Here is a 25149-nt window from a genome sequence, read left to right on the forward strand (position 1 = left end):
TTCACCACTCTCTGTGTGAAGAAGTTTTTCCTAATCTCAGTCCTAAAAGGCTTCCCCTTTATCCTCAAACTGTGACCCCTCGTTCTGGACTTCCCCAACATCGGGAACAATCTTCCTGCATCTAGCCTATCCAATCCCTTTAGGATTTTATACGTTTCAATCAGATCCCCCCTCAATCTTCTAAATTCCAACGAGTACAAGCCCAGTTCATCCAGTCTTTCTTCATATGAAAGTCCTGCCATCCCAGGAATCAATCTGGTGAACCTTCTTTGTACTCCCTCTATGGCAAGGATGTCTTCCCTCAGATTAGGGGACCAAAACTGCACACAATACTCCAGGTGTGGTCTCACCAAGGCCTTGTACAATTGCAGTAGTACCTCCCTGCTCCTGTACTCGAATCCTCTTGCTATAAATGCCAGCATACCATTTACCTTTTTCACTGCCTGCTGTACCTGCATGCCCACTTTCAATGACTGGTGTATAATGACACCCAGGTCTCGTTGCACCTCCCCTTTTCCTAATCGGCCACCATTCAGATAATAATCTGTTTTCCTGTTTTTGCCACCAAAGTGGATAACTTCACATTTATCCACATTAAATTGCATCTGCCATGAATTTGCCCACTCACCCAACCTATCCAAGTCACTCTGCATCCTCTTAGCATCCTCCTCACAGCTAACACTGCTGTCCAGCTTCGTGTCATCCGCAAACTTGGAGATGCTGCATTTAATTCCCTCATCCAAGTCATTAATATATATTGTAAACAACTGGGGTCCCAGCACTGAGCCTTGCAGTACCCCACTAGTCACTGCCTGCCATTCTGAAAAGGTCCCGTTTATTCCCACTCTTTGCTTCCTGTCTGCTAACCAATTCTCTATCCACATCAATACCTTACCCCCAATACTGTGTGCTTTAAGTTTGCACACTAATCTCCTGTGTGGGACCTTGTCAAAAGCCTTTTGAAAATCCAAATATACCACATCCACTGGTTCTCCCCTATCCACTCTACTAGTTACATCTTCAAAAAATTCTAGGAGGTTCGTTAGACATGATTTTCCTTTCACAAATCCATGCTGACTTTGTCCGATGATTTCACCACTTTCCAAATGTGCTGTTATCACATCTTTGATAACTGACTCCAGCAGTTTCCCCACCACCGACGTTAGGCTAACCGGTTTATAATTCCCTGGTTTCTCTCTTCCTCCTTTTTTAAAAAGTGGGGTTACATTAGCCACCCTCCAATCCTCAGGAACTAGTCCAGAATCTAACGAGTTTTGAAAAATTATCACTAATGTATCCACTATTTCTTGGGCTACTTCCTTAAGCACTCTGGGATGCAGACCATCTGGCCCTGGGGATTTATCTGCTTTTAATCCCTTCAATTTACCCAACACCACTTCCCGACTAACATGTATTTTGCTCAGTTCCTCCATCTCACTGGACCCCCTGTCCCCTACTATTTCTGGAAGATTATTTATGTCCTCCTTAGTGAAGACAGAACCAAAGTAATTATTCAATTGGTCTGCCATGTCCTCGCTCCCCATAATCAATTCACCTGTTTCTGTCTGTAGGGGACCTACATTTGTCTTTACCAGTCTTTTCCTTTTTACATATCTATAAAAGCTTTTACAGTCAGTTTTTATGTTCCCTGCCAGTTTTCTCTCATAATCTTTTTTCCCCTTCCTAATTAAGCCCTTTGTCCTCCTCTGCTGAACTCTGAATTTCTCCCAGTCCTCAGGTGAGCCACTTTTTCTGGCTAATTTGTATGCTGCTGCTTTGGAATTGATACTATCCCTAATTTCTCTTGTCAGCCGTGGGTGCACTACCTTCCTTGATTTATTCTTTTGCCAAACTGGGATGAACAATTGTTGTAGTTCATCCGTGCAATCCTTAAATGCTTGCCATTGCATATCCACCATCAATCCTTTAAGTGTCATTTGCCAGTTTATCTTAACTAATACCTTCAAAGTTACCCCTCTAAGTTCAGAACCTTTGTTTCTGAATTAACTATGTCACTCTCCATCTTAATGAAGAATTCCAGCATATTATGGTCACTCTTACCCAAGGGGCCTCTCACAACAAGATTGCTAATTAACCCTTCCTCATTGCTCAAAACCCAGTCTAGAATAGCCTGCTCTCTAGTTGGTTCCTTGACATGTTGGTTCCTCGACATGTTGGTTCAAAAAACCATCCCGCATACATTCCAAGGAATCCTCTTCCTCAGCACCTTTACCAATTTGGTTCACCCAATCTACATGTAGATTGAAGTCACCCATTATAACTGCTGTTCCTTTATTGCACACATTTCTAATTTCCTGCTTAATACCATCTCCGACCTCACTACTACTGTTAGGTGGCCTGTATACAACTCCCACCAGCGTCTTCTGCCCCTTAGTGTTATGCAGCTCTACCCATATCGATTCCACATCTTCCCGGCTTATGTCCTTCCTTTCTATTGCGTTAATCTCATCTTTAACCAGCAACGCCACCCCATCTCCTTTTCTTTCATGTCTATCCCTCCTGAATATTGAATATCCCTGAACGTTGAACTCCCATCCTTGGTCACCCTGGAGCCATGTCTCTGTGATCCCAGCTATACCATAATCATTAATAACAATCTGCACTTTCAATTCATCCACCTTATTACGAATGCTCCTTGCATTGACCCACAAAGCCTTCAGGTGCTCTTTTTCAACTCTCTTAGCCCTTATACAATTATGTTGAAAAGTGGCCTTTTTTTGATGCTTGCCCTGGATTTGTCGGCCTGCCACTTTTACTTTTCTCCTTACTACTTTTTGCTTCTACTCTCACTTTACACCGCTCTGTCTCTCTGCACTGGTTCCCATCCCCCTGTTGTGAACTAACCTCCTCTCACCTAGCCTCTTTAATTTGATTCCCACCCCCCAACCATTCTAGTTTAATGTCACCTCAGTAGCCCTTGCTAATCTCCCTGCCAGGATATTGGTCCCCCTAGGATTCAAGTGTAACCCGTCCTTTTTGTACAGGTCACGCCTGCGCCAAAAGAGGTCCCAATGATCCAAAAACTTGAATCCCTGCCTCCTGCTCCAATCCCTCAGCCACACATTTATCCTCCACCTCATCGCATTCCTACTCTCACTGTCGCGTGGCACAGGCAGTAATCCCGAGATTACTACCTTTGCGGTCCTTCTTCTCAACTCCCTTCCTAGCTCCCTATATTCTCCTTTCCGGACCTCTTCCCTTTTCCTACCTATGTCATTGGTACCTATATGTACCACGACCTCTGGCTTCTCACCCTCCCACTTCAGGATATCTTGAACACGATCAGAAATATCCTGGACCCTGGCACCAGAGAGGCAAACTACCATCCGGGTCTCTGGACTGCGTCCACAGAATCGCCTATCTGACCTCCTTACTATCGAGTCCCCTATCACAACTGCCCTCCTCTTCCTTTCCCTACCCTTCTGAGCTACAGGGCCAGACTCTGTGCCAGAGGCACGGCCACTGTCGCTTCCCCCGGGTAAGTTGTCTCCCCCAACAGTACTCAAACAGGAGTACCTATTGTCAAGGGGCACAGCCACCGGGGTACTCTCTATTACCTGACTCTTCCCCTTCCCCCTCCTAACCGTGACCCACTTGTCTGCCTCCCGTAGCCCCGGTGTGACCACCTGCCTATAACTCCTCTCTATCAATTCCTCACTCTCCCTGACCAGATGAAGGTCATCGAGCTGCAGCTCCAGTTCCGTAACGCGGTCCCTTAGGAGCTGCATCTCGATGCAATTGGCGCAGATGTAGACGTCCGGGAGGCTTAGAGACTCCAGGGCCTCCCACATCCGACACTGAGAACAACAAACTGCCCTCACACTCATACTGCCCCTCTCCTCAAATAACAACAGAAAATGAATACCAAACCTTCCTCGCCTTGCCCGTTTCTGCGGAAGCCCTTAAGCCTTCACTCTGCTCCCGTCTCACTCCGCCGCCCGCAAACTCTGCTGCCCGCTGTATGAGGCTCTGTTCCTTTTAAATCTGCCGCGCTGCACTGCCCGAGGTCACACGCCTGCGCAGTCCTGCCTCTCTGAACGCCGTTGGAGGAAAAAAAAATGAAAATTTCTCTCTCAGCTCCTAAACTCAATCCCACAATTGATGAAGGCCAATACACCGTATACTTTCTTAACCACAGAGTCAAACTGCACAGCATCCTTGAGTGTCCTATGGACTTGGGCCCCAAGATCCCTCTGATCCTCCACACTGCCAAGCGTCTTACCATTAATACGATATTCTGTCGTCATATTTGACCTACCAAGATGAACCACTTCACACTTCTGTGAATTAAACTCCATCTGCCACTTCTCAGCCTGTTTTTGCATCCTATCAATGTCCCACTGTAACCTCTGACAGCCCTCCACACTATCCACAGCACCTCCAACCTTTGTGTCATCAGCAAATTTACTAACCCATCCCTCCACTTCCTCATCCAGGTCATTTATTAAAAATCACGAAGAGAAGGAGTCCCAGAACAGATCCCCGAGGCACACCACTGGTCACCAACCTCCATGCAGAATATGACCCGTCTACAACCACTCTTTGTCTTCTGTGGGCAAGCCAGTTCTGGATCCACAAAGCAATGTCCCCTTGGATCCCATGCCTCCTTACTTTCTCAATAAGCCTTGCATGAGGTATCTTGTCAAAGTCCTTGCTGAAATCCATATACACTACGTCTACTGCTCTACCTTCATCAATGTGTTTAGTCACATCCTCAAAAAATCAATCAGGCTTGTAAAGCACGATCTGCTTTTCACAAATCTATGCTGACTATTCCTAATCATATCATGCCCCTCCAAATGTTCATAAATCCTGCCTCTCAGGGTCTTTTCCATCCACATACCGACCACTGAAGTAAGATTCACTGGCCCTCTTCCTTAATCCTGTCCGCCAAGGCCTTCTCATGGCCCCTTCTGGTTCTCCTAATTTCTTTCTTAAGCTCTTTTCTGCTAGCCTTATAAACTTCTAGATCTCTCTCATTACTTAGCTTTTTGAATTTTTTGTAAGCTCTTCTTGACTAGATTTACAACAACCTTTGTACATTGTGGTTCCTGTATCCTACCATTCTTTCCGTCTCATTGGAACGTACCTATGCAGAACTCCACGCAAATATCCCCTAAACATTTGCCACATTTCTTCTGTACATTTCCTTGAGAGCATCTGTTCCCAGTTTATGCTTCCAAGCTCTTGCCTGATAGCTTCACATTTCTCCTTACTCCAATTAAACACTTCCCTAACTTGTCTTATTTCTTGGTTAACTGCAAAAACTGAGTGCTCACATTCTGTGCTACGTATTTAATTCTGAAAGGTAGGAAAATGAGCAGATTTGTGGAATAAAATAATTAATTGACTTTGAGAAACTTAGCACTGTTTTTGATTTAAGTTTTATTATGGGCTGAATTCATGTTATTAATAGGAAGTACAGCTCCCAAACATATACATTTTGGCAGCGATACTTTTGAAACTTTCTGGAATTAGGAAATCAGTGGGGTAACATTGTCTCCAATACCCTGTGAGATTCAGCACACTCCATTGTCATTAAACTATCCTGCTCCCCGAGTGTGTGGTCCACTTAGCTGGGTCATGATAGTTGTCACACCAAACTTCGAGTACCATTCCTTTCCCCTTTTTGCTTGCAGTTCCTGATTCCTGATGCAAGTTTATTACCTGAAATGTTAACCATTTCTCTTTCCACAGATGTTGTCTGACCTGCTGAGTGTTTGCAGCATTTTCTGTTTTGATTATTAATGGACAGGAATTGATTATTTCACCAGAGCCAGTCTGAAAATCTGTCAGGTAAGGTACTTGAATCTGGGGTGGATGATCTGCCCTTGAGCTATAGTCTTTTGAACACTACCAAGACACTTGAGAATTTAATGTTATAAGGTGTGATTAGATTTGTTGGTTGTGATCATTGACCAGTGCTCTGTGAAGGATAGTTAACTTTTAAGTTAACGTCATGACTAGCTCTCGATCATCGGTGTTGGCCATTTATTTAGCTGCCACACTAAAACTGCACTTTCACTGGAGTTCTATCTGAGGCAGCAGCTACAGTATCTTATAAATGAAGTTAATGTTTAAATAGTTATATGAAGTATGTGAGATTTCTTTCTCAGCTATTCAGGGAAGCTTATCACAAGATCCAGTGGGTTCCTCTCTATAAAATTCTGTGTTTGTGTTTTTTTGGGGGTATTATGTTTGTTGGAATTGAGTGCTAGAATCATCCCTTTGTTCCTGCAGTTTTGGCCTCAGTTTTCTAATTTTCATTGCTCTGCCATCAGCAGTTGTGCTGTGCTGGTACAAAGCTTCAGAATTCCTTCCCTAAAAATGCACCACCTCTCGAGCCACCAAGTTTTTGTTTAATTCTGTATTGATTAGTTTCTTTGCAATGTAAACTTCATCATCAATGTGTGTTCTTGTATGAAAGCCCCAATCATTCTGCTCCTTTCCTCACTTGAATATTATTTCCCAAGGAGTATTTACCATCTATTCTTGACCAAAGTACACAGGCATCCTCCTGTGTTGAAATTAATGTTCTACTTGTTGCTAGCTCTGCAAACCTGTTATTTTATTCCCTTGATTTTTATCTCTACCTCATAAAGTTTTATGTCAGCGTCTTTTGAAGTTGTACTTTGGTCTAGATTGTTTGCAGCAATGAGCCCAGGATACCTCCTTTTTGGACACTTAACAACTTCTGCCAGTTTGAAACTTCTCTTTCTTCTCAGGATCGAGGCTGATTCTCCTTTAGTGGGTTCTGAGGTGGCTAATGAGGCCAATGTGGAGAGCACAGACGAGGCAGGAGGGGGCACAGCTTCGGCCCTGTGTACAGGCTTTCCATCTGCTTCTTGATATATGGCCTTGTACTCTCAATACCAGTCCAAATGATTTTGATTACTGTTCATATTTTTTCCTTTTATCTGGATCAGTGCTGTAAACTATTAAAGGGCAGTGCCTGATATCTGGCAAATGCCCAAATTTCTTTATTTTATACTTTATTGTCGCCAAACAATTGGTTCTAGAATGTACAATCATCACAGCGATATTTGATTCTGCGCTTCACACTCCCTGGATTACAAATATTAAATATATTAAAAATAGTTAAAATTAGTAAATATTAAAAATTTAAATTATAAATCATAAATAGAAAATAGAAAAATGGGAAATAAGGTAGTGCAAAAAAACTGAGAGGCAGGTCCAGATATTTGCAGGGTACGGCCCAGATCTGGGTTAGGATCCATTCAGCAGTCTTATCACAGTTGGAAAGAAGCTGTTCCCAAATCTGGCTGTATGAGTCTTCAAGCTCCTGAACCTTCTCCCGGAGAGAAGAGGGACGAAAAGTGTGTTGGCTGTGTGGGTGGTGTCCTTGATTATCCTGGCAGCACTGCTCCGACAGCGTGCGGTGTAAAGTGAGTCCACGGACGGAAGATTGGTTTGTGTGATGTGCTGCGCTGTGTTCACTATCTTCTGCAGCTTCTTTCGGTCTTGGACAGGACAACTTCCATACCAGGTTGTGATGCACCCTAGAAGAATGCTTTCTACGGTGCATCTATAAAAATTAGTGAGGGTTTTAGGGGACAGGCCAAATTTCTTTAGTTTTCTCAGGAAGTAAAGGCACTGGTGGGCCTTCTTGACAGTGAACTCTGCTTGGTTGGACCAAGTCAGGTCATTTGTGATATTGACCCCGAGGAATTTAAAGCTTTTGAGCTGTTCCACTTGCGCACCACTGATGTAAATTGGGTCATGCGGTCCGCTACTCCTTCTGAAGTCAACAACCAATTCCTTCGTCTTGCTGACGTTGAGGGATAGGTTATTGTCTTCGCACCATGCCACCAGGTTCTCAATTTCCTCTCTGTGCTCAAACTCATCATTACCTGAGATATGGCCTACAATTGTTGTGTCATCAGCAAACTTATATATGGAGTTTGATGGAAACTTGGCTATGCAATCATGGGTGTACAGTGAGTACAGCAGGGGCCTGAGTACACAGCCTTGTGGGGCACTGGTGCTCAGAGTGATTGTAGAGGAGAGCTTGTCCCCTATTTTTACAGCCTGGGTCCTGTCTGTGAGGAAGTTGAAGATCCAGCTGCAGATCTGAGTGCTAAGGCCCAGGTTCCGGAGCTTAGGAATCAGTTTATTTAGAATGATGTAGTAAAAGCAGAGCTGTAGTCAATGAAAAGGAGCCTTACGTATGCGTCTTTATTCTCCAGGTGTTCTAAGGAGGAATGTAGGACCAGAGAGATGGCATCTGCTGTCGACCTGTTGCTCCGGTAGGCGAATTGCAAAGCGTCGAGGTTGACCGGTCGGCTGTGGTTGATGTGTGCCAAAACCAATCTCTGGAAGCACTTCATAGCAATTGATGTCAGAGCCACAGGTCGATAGTCATTCAGGCATGCCACCTTGCTCCTCTTCAGCACTGGGATTATCGTTGCCTTCTTAAAACATCAGGGGAACTTAGACTGAAGCAAAGAGCATTTGAAGATGTCAGCAAACACTCTAGCTAGCTCGCTTGCACAGGCCCAGAGAACCTGTCCTGGGACGCCATCTGGGCCTGTTGCCTTCCTTGGATTTATCTTCAGGAAGGCCCTTCTAACGTCCTCGGTGACGATGAATCTCGATGCCACCAGGTCTGGTTCATCCGGAGGGAGCAGGACGCTTCTCTTCTGTTCGAATCTTGCGTAGAATATGTTAAGTTCGTCAGGAAGAGAAGCGCCACAGTTATTGATATTCCCAGACTTTTCTTTGCGCCCCAGTGATCTCACTTAGACCCTGCCATAGTCTACTGGCATCCCTTTGGTTAGCCTGGGCTTCCAACTTGGCTCGATATTGCCTCTTGGTGCCCTTAATGGCCACATCTGTGCCAGGTGCACCGAGTTGCAGCTCTTCAGAGACTGTGTTAGGGATCTGGAGCTGCAGCTTGATGACCTACTGCTTATTAGGGAAAGTGAAGAGGTGATAGACAGGAGCTACAGGGAGGTAGTCATCCCTAGGTACAGGGGTCAGAAAACTGGGTCACTGTCAAGAGAGGGAGGGGAAATGCCCGGATAGTGGAGAGCACACCTGTGGCTGTCCCCCTCAGCAACAAATATCTTGTTCTGGATGCTGTTGAGGGGGATGACCTGACAGGGGACGCCCACGGTGACTGGGTCTCTGGCACTGAGCCTGGCACTGTTGTGCAGGAGAGAAGGAGGGAGAAGAGAAATGTGGTAGTGGTAGGGGATTCCATAGTTAGGGGAACAGACAGGAGATTCTGTGAGCCTGACAGAGATACCCGCATGGTGTGTTGCCTCCCGGGTGCCAGGGTACGGGATGTCTCGGATCGGGTCCTGAATATTCTGAAGGGGGAGGGTGAGCAGCCAGTTGTCTTGGTACATGTTGGTACCAATGACATAGATAGGACAAAGGAGGTCCTGAAGAGAGATTTCCAGGAGTTAGGAAGGAAGCTGAGAAGCAGGACCTCCAGGGTAGTAATCACGGGATTGCTACCTGTGCCATGTGCTAGCGAGGACAAGAATAGTCGGATCAGGCAGATGAATGCGTGGCTGAGAGACTGGTGTAGGGGACAGGGCTTCAGATTCTTGGATAATTGGGATCTCTTCTGGGGGAAGTATGACCTGTTCAAAAAGGACAGGTTACACCTGAACCCGAAGGGGACCAATATCCTGGCGGGAAAGTTTAATAGTGCTGTTAGGGAGGGTTTAAACCAATTTGGCAGGGGGATGGGAACTGGAATGATAGAGCGGAGGAAGGGGAAAACAGAAATAAATCTAAGAGCGCAGTAAAGATATCAGGAAAGACAGGCAGGTGATGGGGCAAATTTGTAGCCATTGGGATGATTTGCAATGCAATAAAGTTGTAGTGAAATCAAAGCGAAAAGTATCAAATACTGGTCTTAAGGTGTTGTACTTAAATGCACGCAGCATAAGGAATAAAGTGGATGATCTTGTTGTACAGCTACAGATTGGCAGGTATGATATTGTGGCCATCACTGAGACCTGGCTAAAGGATGCATGTCTCTGGGAGCTGAACGTCCTATATCGGAAGGATAGGAAGGTAGGCGGGGGGGGGGGGGCCGTGGCTTTATTGGTAAGAAATGATATTAAATCGTTAGAAAGAGGTGATATATAATTGGAAGGTGCAGAATATTTATGGGTTGAGCTAAGAAATCACAGGGGTAAAAGGACCCTGATGGCAGTTATTTATAGGCCTCCAAACAACTGCAGGGATATGGACTACAAATTACAACTGGAAATAGAAAAGGCTTGTCAGAAGGGCAGTGTTACGATAATTGTGGGGGATTTTAACATGCGAGTAGATTGGGAAAATCAGGTCAGCACTGGATCTCGAGAGAGAATTTGTAGAATGTCTGCAAGATGCCTTTTTAGAACAGCTTGTTGTTGAGCCCACTAGGGGATCGGCTGTACTGGATTGAGTATTGTGTAGTGAACCGGAAGTGATTAGAGAGATTGAGGTGAAGGAACCCTTAGGAGACAGTGATCATAACATGATTGCGTTCACTGTGAAATTAGAAAAAGAGAAGCTGAAATCTGATGTGTCGGTATTTCAGTGAAGTAAAGGAAATTACAGTGGCATGAGAGAGGAACTGGCCAAAGTTGACTGGAAAGAGACACTGGCGGGAAAGACAGCAGAGCAGTAGTGGCTGGAGTTTATGCGAGAAATGAGGAAGGTGCAAGACAGGTATATTCCAAAGAAGAAGAAATTTTCGAGTGGAAAAAGGATGCAACCGTGGTTGACAAGAGAAGTCAAAGCCAAAGTTAAAGCAAAAGAGAGGGCATACAAGGAAACAAAAATTAGTGGGAAGAGAGGGATTGGGAAGTTTTTAAAACCTTACAAAAGGAAATCAAGAAGGTCATTAAGAGAGAAAAGATTAACTATGAAAGGAAGCTAGCAAATAATATCGAAGAGGATACTAAAAGCTTTTTCAAGTATATAAAGAGTAAAAGACAGGTGAGAGTAGATATAGGACCGATAGAAAATGATGCTGGAGAAATTGTAATGGGAGATAAGGGGATGGCAGAGGAACTGAATGAATAGTTTGCATCAGTCTTCACTGAGGAAGACATCAGCAGTATACTGGACACTCAAGGGTGGCAGGGAAGAGAAGTGTGCGCAGTCACAATTATGACAGAGAAAGTACTTAGGAAGCTGAATAGTCTAAAGGTAGATAAATCTCCTGGACCATATGGAATGCACCCGCGTGTTCTGAAGGAAGTGGCTGTGGAGATTGTGGAGGCATTAGCGATGATCTTTCAAAAGTCGATAGATTCTGGCATGGTTCCGGAGGACTGGAAGATTGCAAATGTCACTCCGCTATTTAAGAAGGGGGCAAGGAAGCAAAAAGGAAGTTATAGACCTGTTAGCTTAACATCGGTGGTTGGGAAGTTGTTGGAGTCGATTGTCAAGGATGAGGTTACAGAGTACTTGGAGGCATATGACAAGATAGGCAGAACTCAGCATGGATTCCTTAAAGGAAAATCCTGCCTAACAAACCTATTACAATTTTTTGAGGAAATTGCCAGTAGGCTAGACAAGGGAGATGCAGTGGATGTTGTATATTTGGATTTTCAGAAGGCCTTTGACAAGGTGCCACACATGAGGCTACTTAACAAGATAAGAGCCCATGAAATTACGGGAAAGTTACATACGTGGATAGAGCGTTGGCTGATTGGCAGGAAACAGAGTGGGAATAAAGGGATCCTATTCTGGTTGGCTGCCGGTTACCAGTGGTGTTCCACAGGGGTCAGTGTTGGGGCCGCTTCTTTTTACATTGTACATCAACGATTTGGATTATGGAATAGATGGCTTTGTGGCTAAGTTTGCTGACGATACGAAGATAGGTGGAGGGGCTGGTAGTGCTGAGGAAACGGAGAGTCTGCAGAGAGACTTGGATAGATTGGAAGAATGGGCAAAGAAGTGGCAAATGAAGTACAATGTTGGAAAGTGTATGGTTATGCACTTTGGCAGAAAAAATAAACGGGCAGACTATTATTTAAATGGGGAAAGAATTCAAAGTTCTGAGATGCAATGGGACTTGGGAGTCCTCATACAGGATACCCTTAAAGTTAACCTCCAGGTTGAGTCAGTAGTGAAGAAGGCGAATGCAATGTTGGCATTCATTTCTAGAGGAATAGAGTATAGGAGCAGGGATGTGATGTTGAGGCTCTATAAGGCGCTGGTGAGACCTCACTTGGAGTACTGTGGGCAGTTTTGGTCTCCTTATTTAAGAAAGGATGTGCTGACGTTGGAGAGGGTGCAGAGAAGATTCAATAGAATGATTCCGGGAATGAGAGGGTTAATATATGAGGAACGTTTGTCCGCTCTTGGACTGTATTCCTTGGAGTTTAGAAGAATGAGGGGAGACTTCATAGAAACATTTCGAATGTTGAAAGGCATGGACAGAGTGGATGTGGCAAAGTTGTTTCCCATGATGGGGGAGTCTAGTACGAGAGGGCATGACTTAAAGATTGAAGGGCATCCATTCAGAACAGAAATACGAAGAAATTTTTTTAGCCAGAGGGTGGTGAATCTATGGAATTTGTTACCATGGGCAGCAGTGGAGGCCAAGTCATTGGGTGTATTTAAGGCAGAGATTGATAGGTATCTGAGTAGCCAGGGCATCAAAGGTTATGGTGAGAAGGCAGGGGAGTGGGACTAAATAGGAGAATGGATCAGCATGGTAAAATGGTGGAACAGACTCGATGGGCTGAATGGCTTACTCCTGTTGCTTTGTCTTATGGTCTTAATGGCTTTCTGGAGTTCACGCCTGGAATCTGTGTAGCGACTGGTATCCCCGACCTAAAAGCTGCAGCTCTAGCCTTTAAAAGGGACTTGACCTCATAATTTATCCAAGGTTTCCGGTTAGAGAATACCCGGAAAGTCTTGCGAGACACACAGTCCTCCGTGCATTTCCAAATAAAGTCTGTGACAGCCGAGGCATACTCATCAAGGTTAGCTGCCGAGTCCTTGAATATTAACCAGTCCACCAATTCAAAGCAGTCACAGAGGACCTCATCCGTTTCCTCTGTCCAATGCGACACTACTTTTGACACCGTGACCTCCTGCTTCAGTTTCTGTTTGTAAGCCAGGAGGAGGAGTACGGCCTGATGGTCCGATTTTCCGAAGTGAGGTCGTGAAATGGAATGGTGGGTGTCCTTGACTGCTGTGTAGCAGTGGTCAAGTATATTCGGGCCTTTAGTGGGGCAGGAGACATGTTGGTATAACTTTGGCAGCGCCTTTCTGAGGTTGGCCTGGTTAAAGTCCCCGGCTGTAATGAGCAAAGCCTCCGGATACCTGGTCTCAAGTTCACTGAAGTTGGCATACAGTATGTTCAGAGCACACTCCACGTCCGCCTGGTGGTGGGGGGGAATGTAGACCGCTGTCAGTATGACCGAGGTGAATTCCCGTGGCAGATAGTAGGGACAACACTTCACCGACAGGTGTTCCAGTTCTGGGCTGCAGGAGCTTGTCAGTGCCACTGTGTCTGAGCACCACCCATTGTTGATCAGTAGGCAGACACTACCTCCCCTCGTCTTGCCCGAAGACGCCGTGCGGTCCATCCGATGGATCGAAAATCCCTCCGGTTGGATGGCACAGTCGGGGGTGGCAGGGGAGAGCGAGGTCTCGGTGAAACGGAATACACAGCAGTTCTGTATCTCCCTGCAGTAGGTAAGTCTCCCTTTAAGATCATCCACCTTGTTCTCTATGGCTTGCACATTAGCTAGTAGGATGGTGGGCATAGGGACCCTGAAGCCCATCAGCTTCAATCTGACTAGCAGCCCAGCTCTTTTCCTACTCTTCCTTGGTAAGTAGTGCATCTTTCCAGGTCTCCATCGATGCAGTGTGTTGTCAGCTCTTTGATGTTGGTGGGTCGTGTCGTCGTGCGCTCCGGGTTGGGCCGAGTAACGGGGGAGGCTCCGCTGCCACTTCTCGCTGCTGGGGGCCCGGGCTGTTGATTGGGTCGGGCCCCGAAGCCAACACTTAATCCCGGATGGCCGGGTTCCTTGCTGAAACATGCCCTTAAACCGATCATGGTTGTGGAGGCCTCCGCTCCAGTCGAGCCTCGGGCTCGATTTCCGAGGTCAGCTGTAGAGGCCTCACTTCCAGCAGCTGTGGATGGCCACCAAGGGGGCTTTACAGTGGTCGCTTCGGGGAAGCGTCTGGGGCACCTTGAGGTCTCTGCCATCACTTCTGTGCGGTCGTCTGCTCTGGAGAGGTGCTGGTCGGACTGGGCCGTGTCTCCAAGTGCTCTGGTACGGTAGCAGGCTGCGGGTCTCCGGGAACGTGGTGGGCCTCGCTGGTCGGGTCCAGCTGCGGTCCGGAGTTTAAGAAGCAGTTCTGGCGCGGTGGCCTCCAGCTGGGTCAGTAACTTTGCCAGGGTGTTGTTGACCTGTATCTTGCTAAACTTAGGAAGGACTAGTGGAACACACACAAAGTGGTGGAGGAACTCAGCAGGTCAGGCAGCATCAGTGCATTTCAGGGCTAGTGTTTTCTTTTCTCCAAATGATTTTCAAAAGTCGATTGAGGAATTTTTCCTAGTGGAGTCATAGAGCTATATACAGCATGGATACAGGCTGTTCTACCCAACGAGTCCATGCTGATCATAGTGCCCACCCAGCTTGTCCCAATTTTCTGCATTCAGCCTGTATCCCTCTTAAGATCCAATCCTCTATAGACTTATCCATGTCTTCCTTAAATGATACCATTGTGTTGGTGCAGCCACTTGTTCCGGCAGCTCATTCCACATGCTCATTATCCTCTGCATGAAGAAATTGCCCCTCGGGTACCTTTGGAATCTTTCCCCTCTTGTCTGAAATTTATGCTCCCCCCTAGTTTTGGGCTCTGGATCCTGGGGTGAAGGCTGTTACTGTACACCTTATCTATGCTTCTTGTAATTTTAAATACTTGTATAAGGTGACCGCTCGTTCTCCTATGCTCCAAGGAATAAAGTCCTACCCTGGCCAACCTCTCCCCATAAATTGGTCTCTAGGTGTGACAACATCCTTGTAAAAATTCCTATAATGGTGTGACAAAACTCTGAACAGTACTAGTGCAGCCTCCCCAATAGAACTGCAACACAATATCCCAACTCCTGTACTCTGTCCTGACTGAAGGAGGCCAGCGTGCTAAATGACTTTTTCACTATCCTGTGTCACTACTTTCAACAATTTCCTCAGCATTTTGTGTGTGATACACTTTTACCCTGATGCATTACCCTCCCTAGTGGTGACTTTCCAAATTGCATCACCTCACACTTGCCTGATTTGAAATCCATTTGCCACTTCCTGGCCCACATACCCAAACGATCAAGATCCCCCTGTAATCTCCAGTAACCACCTTCACTACAAAAAACAGCACCTAATTTTGTGTCATCCGCAAACTTATTGATCAATGTACATTTGCATCCAACTTACCTATGCCACTTATCTTAAACACTTGTCACAACATTAACTCCTGAGGCACACCAGTAGTCATCACACCCATTCGGAGAAGCAGGTTCTTCAACCACCATTCTCAGCTTCTTGCTTCCAAGCCAATTTTGAATCCACCTAAATGGGTTTCCCTGGATTCCATGTGACCTCACATTCCAGATCTGCTTACCATGTGGGACCTTACTGCTGAAGACCAAGTAGACAACATCCACTGCCCGATCCTCACTGCCTTTTTGGTTACTTCAAAACAAAACTGAAAGGTTCAATAGGCATGACTTCCCATGCACAAGGTGCTGCTGACTCCTGATCAGTACATTTGAATTACCTTGTATGTTCACTTGTAATAATGTAGCCCATGGCAATACTCATGAGGATGAAGGTATGTTAATTTCCATCAGCATTCAGAACTCAAGCACGTTTTTAATTTAAACCCATGGCCCATTGATGTCTATCAATATGTGCTGTTATCATTATCCAGTTTTCCAGTGGCCTTGTTATCGTTCTGTTCCTTTCAGTCTGTCCTCTTTTAAAATTCTGATGCCCTCATTTGGAGCCAATGAAGGTATAATTAGTTTAGTTCAAAGACTTAGTTCAGTCTTTGAGCCAATTAAAGACAAAAAAAATCACTTGTACTTAAGACTTGGCTTTTTAATTAAGTTTTGATGAATCATACTGATATATCTTAATGCAATATCTCTTAGCTGTATCCCCAAGTTACCTTAAATATTTTCAAACACTTAAAGGCATTACAGATTGAAACTGATGTTGCTATGCTCTTGTCCAGATTATAGCAGTTCTGATGTGCTGGTTTTCAGTATATTGGTTGCTTTTATGGTTGGACTGATCAATTATTTATCTCACTGCATTAAGCCCCTGTAAGAATTCTTCAACTATTACTTAAACCCTACTTTAAACTTCAAGATATTCTAAATTACTTGAGTAATTATTTCAGACCATTGTGAAATCCTGTAGTTTCCAGAACAAAGCTGAAACAAATAGTGGTGCTTTGTGGTTCAGACTTGTAAGAAAATGGTCAATATGGTCTTAACAAAAATGCATATTCAACTGTGAGATCAGGTCTGGCCTGTGCTTCATTTTGTATTTATCTGCAGACACTGCATAGCCATGATTCCTCATCCAGCAAAAATGTGTACAACTCAATTTGAAAAATTGTTTTAAGGATTTTTATAGTTTCAATTTCTAATCCTGCAAATGGAGTTTCTTGTTGTATTGTTTTGTGAAAGTTATTAAGCATTAATCATAGTTTCTCAATTTATTAATGGTGGATTTATTTATTGAGATAACTGCATAGAATAGGCCCCTCCAGCAATCACCTGATATAATCCTAGCCTAATCACAGGACGATCTTCAATGACCAATTAACCTACCAACTGCTGTGTCTTGTTCTGTGGGAAGAAACCCTCACAGTCATGGGGAGGATGTAGAAACTTGTTCCGGGCTGTGGCAGGTATTGAGCCTGGGCTGCCTGTACTGTAAAGCATTGTGCTAGCCACTATGCTGCCATGCTGCTCCCAGTTATGTATCATTTGGATTATGCGAATCTTGGAATGGTCATGTTTCTCTGTTAAAGTTTCAGCATACTCCATTTATGGTGACCTTACCAACCATATGTATCAGCACTTGGTCTGCAGCCTTCTAAGTCTTGATAATTCAAATGTTCTTCCAAATTTTTAAAAAAGTTGTGAAAATACTTACCTCCACCGTGGTGCCAGGCAATGCATTCCAGATTATGAAAGCACTATGAGTGGCTGTGGAACAAAAAGTTCCTCAGACCTCTGATTACGCAGTCCAAATATTTGCAAATCTTAATGTTAATTGTCAGGGCATAACCCCCTTTAATACTTTTGGTGGAAATTATTAATGTTCATTTGGTTTCAAGTGCCTATTGTTGAATTTATAACAGTAATTAATCTTGCTTTGACACGCTCTGGTACAACATCTCCTGAAGCCGTCAGCACAAGAAGCAACACAATGATTTGGAGTTACCTAGACTTTACAATGCACTGTCAGGTTCAATCTGTTCAAAATGTTCTTTATGCTTCATACAAATCTTCATTTTATAATTATTGTGATACGATCCACAGTTTCCTTTCTTCTGTGTCTATTCAGCTATCATGAAAGATAAACCATAGAGCACAGAAACAGGCCCTTCAGCCTACAATGTTGTGCTGAACAAATTAAACGAGTAATTAGATGCTAACTAAACTAATCCCTGCTGCTGACACAGGCCCATGTCCCACCATTCTCTGCCTTATCATGTATCTATTTAAGAATCTCTTAAATACCTGTATTGTAGGTACGTAGTTCCATTCCCACCCCTGACAGTCCAGTCCAGACACCCACCACTCTGTTTATAAAAAAAAAAATAAAATAAATAAAAACAATGCCCACACATCTCCTCTGAAAATACCACTTCTCACCTTGTATGGATGTCCTCTAATATTTGAGATTTTGACCCTGGGAGAAAGATACTGGTGATCTGTCTATACTTCACCAACTTTCATCCTGCTGATAAACTCAATTGGTCCATTCTGACACCTCTCTTCCCTCTATCAATTTCCCTGCCTTCGTCTCTGAAAACCCTGTCAACGAACATCTTCCTCTTCCCACCCTGTTTCCTGTATCTATATATAAAAAAAAAATGTAATTCCCTTTTCTCAGTTCCTTTGTGTCTGCCACATCTGTTCCCAGGGTGCAGCTTTCCTTCACAGGACATCAGAGATGTCCTTCTCCAACGAATGGGGTTTCCCTTCCTCCACTACTGATGCTGCCCTCACCCACATCTCCTCCATTTCCTGAACATCGCACTCACCCCTTTTTCCCGCTGCCTTAACAGAGATAAAGTTCCTCGTCCTGGCCTTCGCATCCAACAGATCATTCTCCACATCTTTTGCCATCCTCAATGGAATGCTACCACCAAACACATCTTTACTTCCCCCAAATTCTCTGCTTTCTGCAGGGATTGCTCGCTGTGTGATTCACTTGTCCATTTGTCCCACCCCACTAATCTCTCTTCTGACACACACATCACTCCCTGCAAGCAAGAGAAATGCTAATACCTGCCCATTAGCCAAAATCCAGCACCATGAGCACCTTTCATTATACTGTAGTCTCTGCACTAAGGCTTAAGCCCATGATCTAACCGAGACAATGATGACACAATTCTTGTATTCTGCTTACAAAATAGGTGACTGCATCTCAAAATATTTCAGTGTCTGTAGTGTGTCTATCCCGAAAATGTGGGAGACACAATTTAAATGAAGGTTGAAAGCTTGGAGAGATTTTTAAAAAATTTGTCTGCAGTACAAAGATAGAGGTTCAGGTTTAAATTTTGCAGTGTTTCCCTCTACAGGACCATGTGGCTGATGGAAAACAGTATCATTGACCCAGAAGGATAAGCACCTGTGATACATGGATACTGAAGCAGGCAACCGATCAAAGGACCTTGTCTTAGCTGGGACTAAGCAGGATTTGACGCAACAGATCTCTTATGTGGGACCTACTAAGTATTATATCTGTGGATATTTTGCAGCATTCACTAACATTGCGATCACTTTCCCCATACAGAAAGTGTTGTTTCGGCAGCAGCTGTATGGACTAACGACATTGGACGCTATTCGCCAGTTAAAGCAGGATGGCTTTCGCATTCTATACCGAGGTATTCTGCCTCCGCTCCTCCAAAAGACAACAACTGTGGCATTGATGTTTGGTTTGTATGAGAATTTCTCATGCCTCTTGAAGAGAACAACTAATGCCCCGGAGCTTCTGACCCGTACTGTTGCTGCGGTATTGGCAGGGACTGCAGAGGCTGTGCTGACACCATTTGAGAGAGTGCAGGCATTGCTACAAGATCGCCGACATCATAGCCGATTCACAAATACTTTTGATGCCTTTAAAGCTTTGAAAGTGCATGGTTTTGGGGAGTATTACAGAGGACTTGTACCAATTCTCCTCCGCAATGGACCAAGTAATGCATTGTTCTTTGGCTTGCGAGGGCCTGTCAAAGAATCTCTACCAGAAGCTACTACGTACAGTACTAATGTGCTTAATGACTTCATCTGTGGGGGCTTTTTGGGGTCTGTACTTGGAATAATATTTTTTCCAATTAATGTGGTGAAAGCACGCATGCAGACAGAAGTTGGAGGAGAATTTCAATCTTTTACAAAAGTCTTCATGAAAATCTGGAGGGAAAGGGATGGTAAACTGTCAAACGTAATGCGAGGAGTGCACCTCAACTACCATCGGTCAATTTTATCATGGGGTATAATCAATGCAACCTATGAAATTTTGCTTAAATTAATCTGAGAGAATTTTTCAAAATTTGATCCCGAACTGGAGCAATAGTTTGAGCTTCATATATCATTTGTGGTACCTGCCTCTTCAGCTATACCCATCAAATGCACTTCGCCTAGCTTATTTAATGCATAGGTCGAGAAGAGTTCAGCTTAAAGAGATCAGGTGTCTAATGACCCAATTTGAGAATATTTTGGAGTTCCTGGCTTCATTTTCTATTGAAATAGAGGGACAGTATGAGTCATGAACCAGGAGATAGATACAAATGATTATTCCATCAAACCTACCTTGGAGAGGATGGTTCATATCTCTTAAGCTGATAGAAATAATATTTTGTCTTTATACTTTGTTTTGCTGACAACTTCTGTATCAATTTAAAGTTTGCATTATGATCTGAAACTTTTGTCCAGTTCTACAAGAGACTTTTTTTTAAGTGTTTTTTTTAAACTTAAGAGATGTTATAATTACTATCTTTTTTTTTACTCTTGATACATTGGGGTAAGGTACATGCTTTGACTTGCCTTTAACATACTTGTGCAGAAGGCCACTGAGGAATTTGGGGTAACGTTGTTGCATTATTTTTAGTTACTTTGTGATAATTGGAAAGGTTCCTGGTCTGTATGCCCTGTTAAGTCTGTGTCCATGTTGTTGTTGCTACTATTGTTTATCACTTTGCTGATACAGACAGACCACTATCCTTAACATTTCATTCGTCATTAGATTAAGCATTCAAGAACAAAGTGCCCTGTGGATACTTAATTGCTTTGAATTATTCTAGCATAACAGAGGATGCTTCAGCAATGCACCCCTGTTGATTTATGTATATATGTATTACATTTTTATCTTGTTGAGTAATCAGTTTTTGCACTTTTGTTGAAAATTGTATATTAAACTGAATATGGGTACTGCATGGTTACTTCAATTTTGTGTTATTACCTGTTGCTTCAAAGTTATTGATGATCTAAACAGGCTTGGGCATTGTGAAAATATTTAAGGTAAACTCAACAAGGAACTGCTCACCTCCCCCTCCACTGCCAAAGCCTTGGAATTGCTGGTCCCTTTCAGGATCTTACAAAGAATTTCTCTGGTAGAAAAATTGATTTCAGAAGCTCGTGGTTTTTCTAAGCAGAATCAGTTATCACAGATCTATGATGTGAATTTTGTTGTTCTGTGGCAACTACAATGCAAAGGCTGAAAAATCTATAAATCACAAAAAAGAAATGCTGCAAAAAAGAAGCAGTGTTAATTCAGAAATCTGATGGCGGAGGGGAAGAAGCTGCTCCTAAATTGTTGCATATGGGTTTTCAGGCTCCTGCTCTTGCTTCCTGGTGATAGTAACAAGAAGAGAGCAGCTCCCAGATGATGAAGGTCCTTAATGCTGGGTACTACCGCCTTGAGGCACCATCTCTTGCAGATGTCCTTGATGGTGTGAAGGTTGTGCCTATGATTTAGTAGGCTAAGTCGATAACCCTCTGCAGCCTCTTACAATCCTGTGCATTGGAGGCTCCATATAGGCTGTAATGCAACCAGTCCCCTCTGTTAATCTGTAGAAATATGTAAGAGTCTTTGCTGACATACCAAATCTCCTCAGACGTCAAAAGAAGTGGTCCTGTTAACATGCCTACTTTACGATCGAATCAGTGTTTAGACCAGGATAGATCCTCTGAGATGTTGACACCCAGAAACCAGAAGTTGCTTATCCTTTTCACCACTGACCCCTCAATAAGGACTGGTGTGTGTTCCCTCAACTGCCCCTCCCTGAAGTTCCCGGTCGGTGCCTTGATCTTGTTGATGTTGGTTGTGAGGTGGTGGTTAGACCATTTTGTCTCACCCTGTACTCCATGTTGCCATCAGACATTTACCAACAACCATTGCAAATTTATATATAGGTGGTGGTTGAGCTATTCCTAGCCACACAAGTCACGAGTTGAGAGAATAGAGCAGTGGGCTAAGCATATATGCCTGAGGTGTGCCTGTGTTGATTGTCAGCGAGAAGGAGATATTATTATCCATCCACACTTAACTTGGTCTTCCAGTAAGGAAGTCAAGAATCCAGTTGCAGAGGCAAGTACAGAGGCCCAGGTTTGGAAACTTGGTTATTGGTACTGGTGCTGAATGCCGAACTGTTATTGATAAAAACTAGGATCGTAAGATTGCTCATCAGCCCACAAATGTAGAGAAACTGAGTTAGCATTTCCACTTTGTCAAAAGTGGTCTAACCTGCTGTGTTGGTACTTCAATTTTCCAGCATCTTTCTGTGTTGTCATTTACTGTTGAATTCACTAGCACTTGCCTTCCTGAAGGAGTTCTTGCGCTCTCCAGCAGGATTTTCTTTCATCGTGTGCTCATCTGCAGTGGTTTCTCTTTCCCTTCCTCTCTTGTATACAAATGCCTCCAGCTCCAACCCATCCCATATGCATATCAGTTCAATTGCCACCCTTTACAATTCTGACCCACTCAGGATGTTGGAACTATCAGTGTTTCTCAGGGCACAACTCTCATTTATGCGGTCCCTTGCCACACCATTCTGACTTTCAAAAGTGAACCACTGGACTTGTAGATGGATAAATCCCCAGAGCTAGATGAGTTATGTCTCTGGCTGCTACAAAAGGCAAAGGAGAAAGCTGCTGGGGTGCTGACAGTCTTTTTAAAAAATTTCACTAATCACTGTGGTGCCAGATGACAAGGGATAGCAATTGTATCTTTTACTCAGGAAGGGTAGCCAGGTAGCCATTCATGATTAGTGTTAGGATGTTGGGAAAAAAAAATTATGGATCAGAATTTATTTTTGACTTGTATGGGTAGGAATTAATGAAAGATTGCACAGATTTGTTAGGAGGACATCCTATCTGAGCAGTTTGGATGAAATTTTCAAAGAGATAAGTGTATTAACGAGGTGAATGTGTACTCTGTTCAGCTTTCTGTAAGGTCTTTGCAAGACTCCCAGATGGGAGACTTGTCCAAAAGGTTGGAGCTTCGGGATCCAGGGCAATTTGGCAAACTGGATAGAAAATTATCTTTGTAGAAGCTGATCGTGGTTCATGTGTTTAATGATAGACCACAGGGTAGGTGCTGTCATACTGTAAGTACTACTTGATAGAGACATCAAAAATTTAGACAGAAATGTAGGAATAGTAAGTCTATGGATGGCATGAAAAGCGATAGTGTTGTTGGCAGTGAGGAGAGGAGGTGCTGAAGGAGCAATAACAGATAGAATTTAATGCTGTTATGTACAAGGCAAGCAATGCACAATGACCAATAAGGTTCCAAGGAGTATTGAGGAACAGAGACCTCAGTATTCAAATCCAAGGATCTTTGAAGGTGGCAATATAGCTAGATAAGCTGGATCATGGAATATTTACCTTCATTAATTCCAGCACAGAATTTAAGAAGGACAAAATGGTTTACCTTTATAAAATAAAGTTTGTCAACAGCTGCAGTATTGTCTGCAGTTGTTCCTGGCACACTGTGGGAAGGATGTGATTGAACTAGAGAGGATATAGAAGGGATTTGCCAGGAAGATGGCTGAGATGAAGCATTTCCAGTTTCAAAACGAGACACAATTTGTTCTCGCAAACACAAGGAAATCTGCAGATGCTGGAATTTGAAGCAACACACATCAAAGTTGCTGGTGAACGCAGCAGGCCAGGCAGCATCAATAGGAAGAGGTACAGTTGACGTTTCAGGCCCGAAATGTCGATGGTACCTCTTCCTATAGGCTGCCTGGCCTGCTGCATTCACCAGCAATTTTTGTGTGTTGCACAATTTGTTCTGCTTGGCTTCCTTGGGGGACAGAATAGTACAAAATTATAAGGGGTAACGATTTCCCTAGAAGAAAGGCTTTAGAGGCACCACAGTAGTGTAGTAGTTAGCTTGATGCCATTGCAGCTCGCGGTGGTTCCGAGTTCGATTCTGGTGCCATATATAATGTGTTTGTACATTCTCCCGTGGATGCATGTGTTTCCTTTGGGTTCCCTGGTTTCCTCTCACCTTCCAAAAGCATACCGGTTAGTAGGTTAATTTGTCATTGTAAGTTGTCCTGTGTTAAATAAGTAGGTTGCTGGGCAGTGCAGCAGGGTCAAAAGTGCAAAAAAAAAAAAAAAAAAAAAAAGCAAAGTAAGATCATAAGACACAGTACCAGAATTAGGCTATTCAGCCTATCAAGTCTGCTCCGCCATTTCATCATGGCTGCTACCGGATCCCATTCAACCCCACACACCTGCTTTCTCACCATATCCTTTCATGCCCTGACTGATCAGGAAGCAGTCAATTTTCACTTCAAATATACCCACAGAGTTGGCCTCTGTGTCAGAGCATTCCACAGATCACTACTTTCTGGCTTAAAAAAAATTCCTCCTTACCTCTTCTAAAAGTTCGCCTCTCAATTTTGAGGCTGTGCCCTCTAGTTCTGGACACCTCTACTCTGGAAAACATCCTCTCCACATCCACCTTACCTAGTCCTTACAACATTCGGTAGGGTTCAATGAGATCACTCCCCCCCCCCCCCCAAACATTCTTTTAAACTCCAGTGAGTACAGGCCCAAAGCTGCCAAATGCTCCTCATATGTTAATCCCTTCATTCCTGGAATCATCCTCATGAACCCTCTCTGGACTCTCTCCAATGTCAACACACCCTTTCTGAGATATGGGGCCCAAAACTGTTGACAATACTCAAGTGTGGCCTGACTAATGTCTTATAAAGGCTCAACATTATCTCCCTACTTTTATATTCTATTCTCCTTGAAATAAAATTCCAACATTGCATTTGCCGCCTTTACCACAGGCTCAACCTGTAAATTAACCCGGGCATCTTGCACTCAGACTCCCAAGTCCCTTTGCACCCCTGAGGTTTGAATTTTCTCCCCATTTCAATAATAGTCCGCACTGTTGTGATATAGGATCGGAAGGTGCAGAATCTTTATGGGTTGAGCTAAGAAATAGCAGGGGTAAAAGGACCCTGATAGCAGTTATTTATAGGCCTCCAAACAGCTGCAGGGATGTGGACTACAAATTACAACTGGAAATAGAAAAGGCTTGTCAGAAGGGCAGTGTTATGATAATTGTGGGGGATTTTAACATGCAAGTAGATTGGGAAAATCAGGTCAGCACTGGATCTCAAGAGAGAGAATTTGGAGAATGTCTGTGAGATGGCTTTTTAGAACAGCTTGTTGTGCCTACTAGGAGATCGGCTGTACGGGATTGGGTATTGTGTAATGAACCGGAGGTGATTGGAGAGATTGAGGTGAAGGAACCCTTAGGAGGCAGTGATCATAACATGATTGAGTTCACTGTGAGATTAGAAAAAGAGAAGCTGAAATCTGATGTGTCGGTATTTCAGTGGAGTAAAGGAAGTTACAGTGGCATGAGA

The 25149-nt window shown here is 43.9% G+C and overlaps 1 protein-coding gene across 9 annotated transcripts in view; it reads left to right on the forward strand.

The window, feature by feature from the left end:
• LOC140211428 (mitochondrial nicotinamide adenine dinucleotide transporter SLC25A51-like) overlaps positions 1-20688 on the forward strand; it is a 30281-nt gene extending 9593 nt beyond the window's left edge. For 4 of the 9 annotated variants that reach the window (XM_072281123.1, XM_072281120.1, XM_072281118.1 and 1 more), the window contains 2 exons: positions 5719-5817; positions 18841-20688. In XM_072281123.1, the coding sequence (XP_072137224.1) occupies positions 18900-19793 (894 nt within the window). In that variant the 5' untranslated portion in view covers positions 5719-5817; positions 18841-18899 and the 3' untranslated portion in view covers positions 19794-20688. The other 5 variants (XM_072281126.1, XM_072281124.1, XM_072281127.1 and 2 more) reach the window with 3 other exon arrangements.
• Positions 20689-25149: the final 4461 nt, after the last annotated feature.

Source organism: Mobula birostris, chromosome 17 (assembly GCF_030028105.1).
Source record: "Mobula birostris isolate sMobBir1 chromosome 17, sMobBir1.hap1, whole genome shotgun sequence".
NCBI lineage: Eukaryota > Metazoa > Chordata > Chondrichthyes > Myliobatiformes > Myliobatidae > Mobula > Mobula birostris.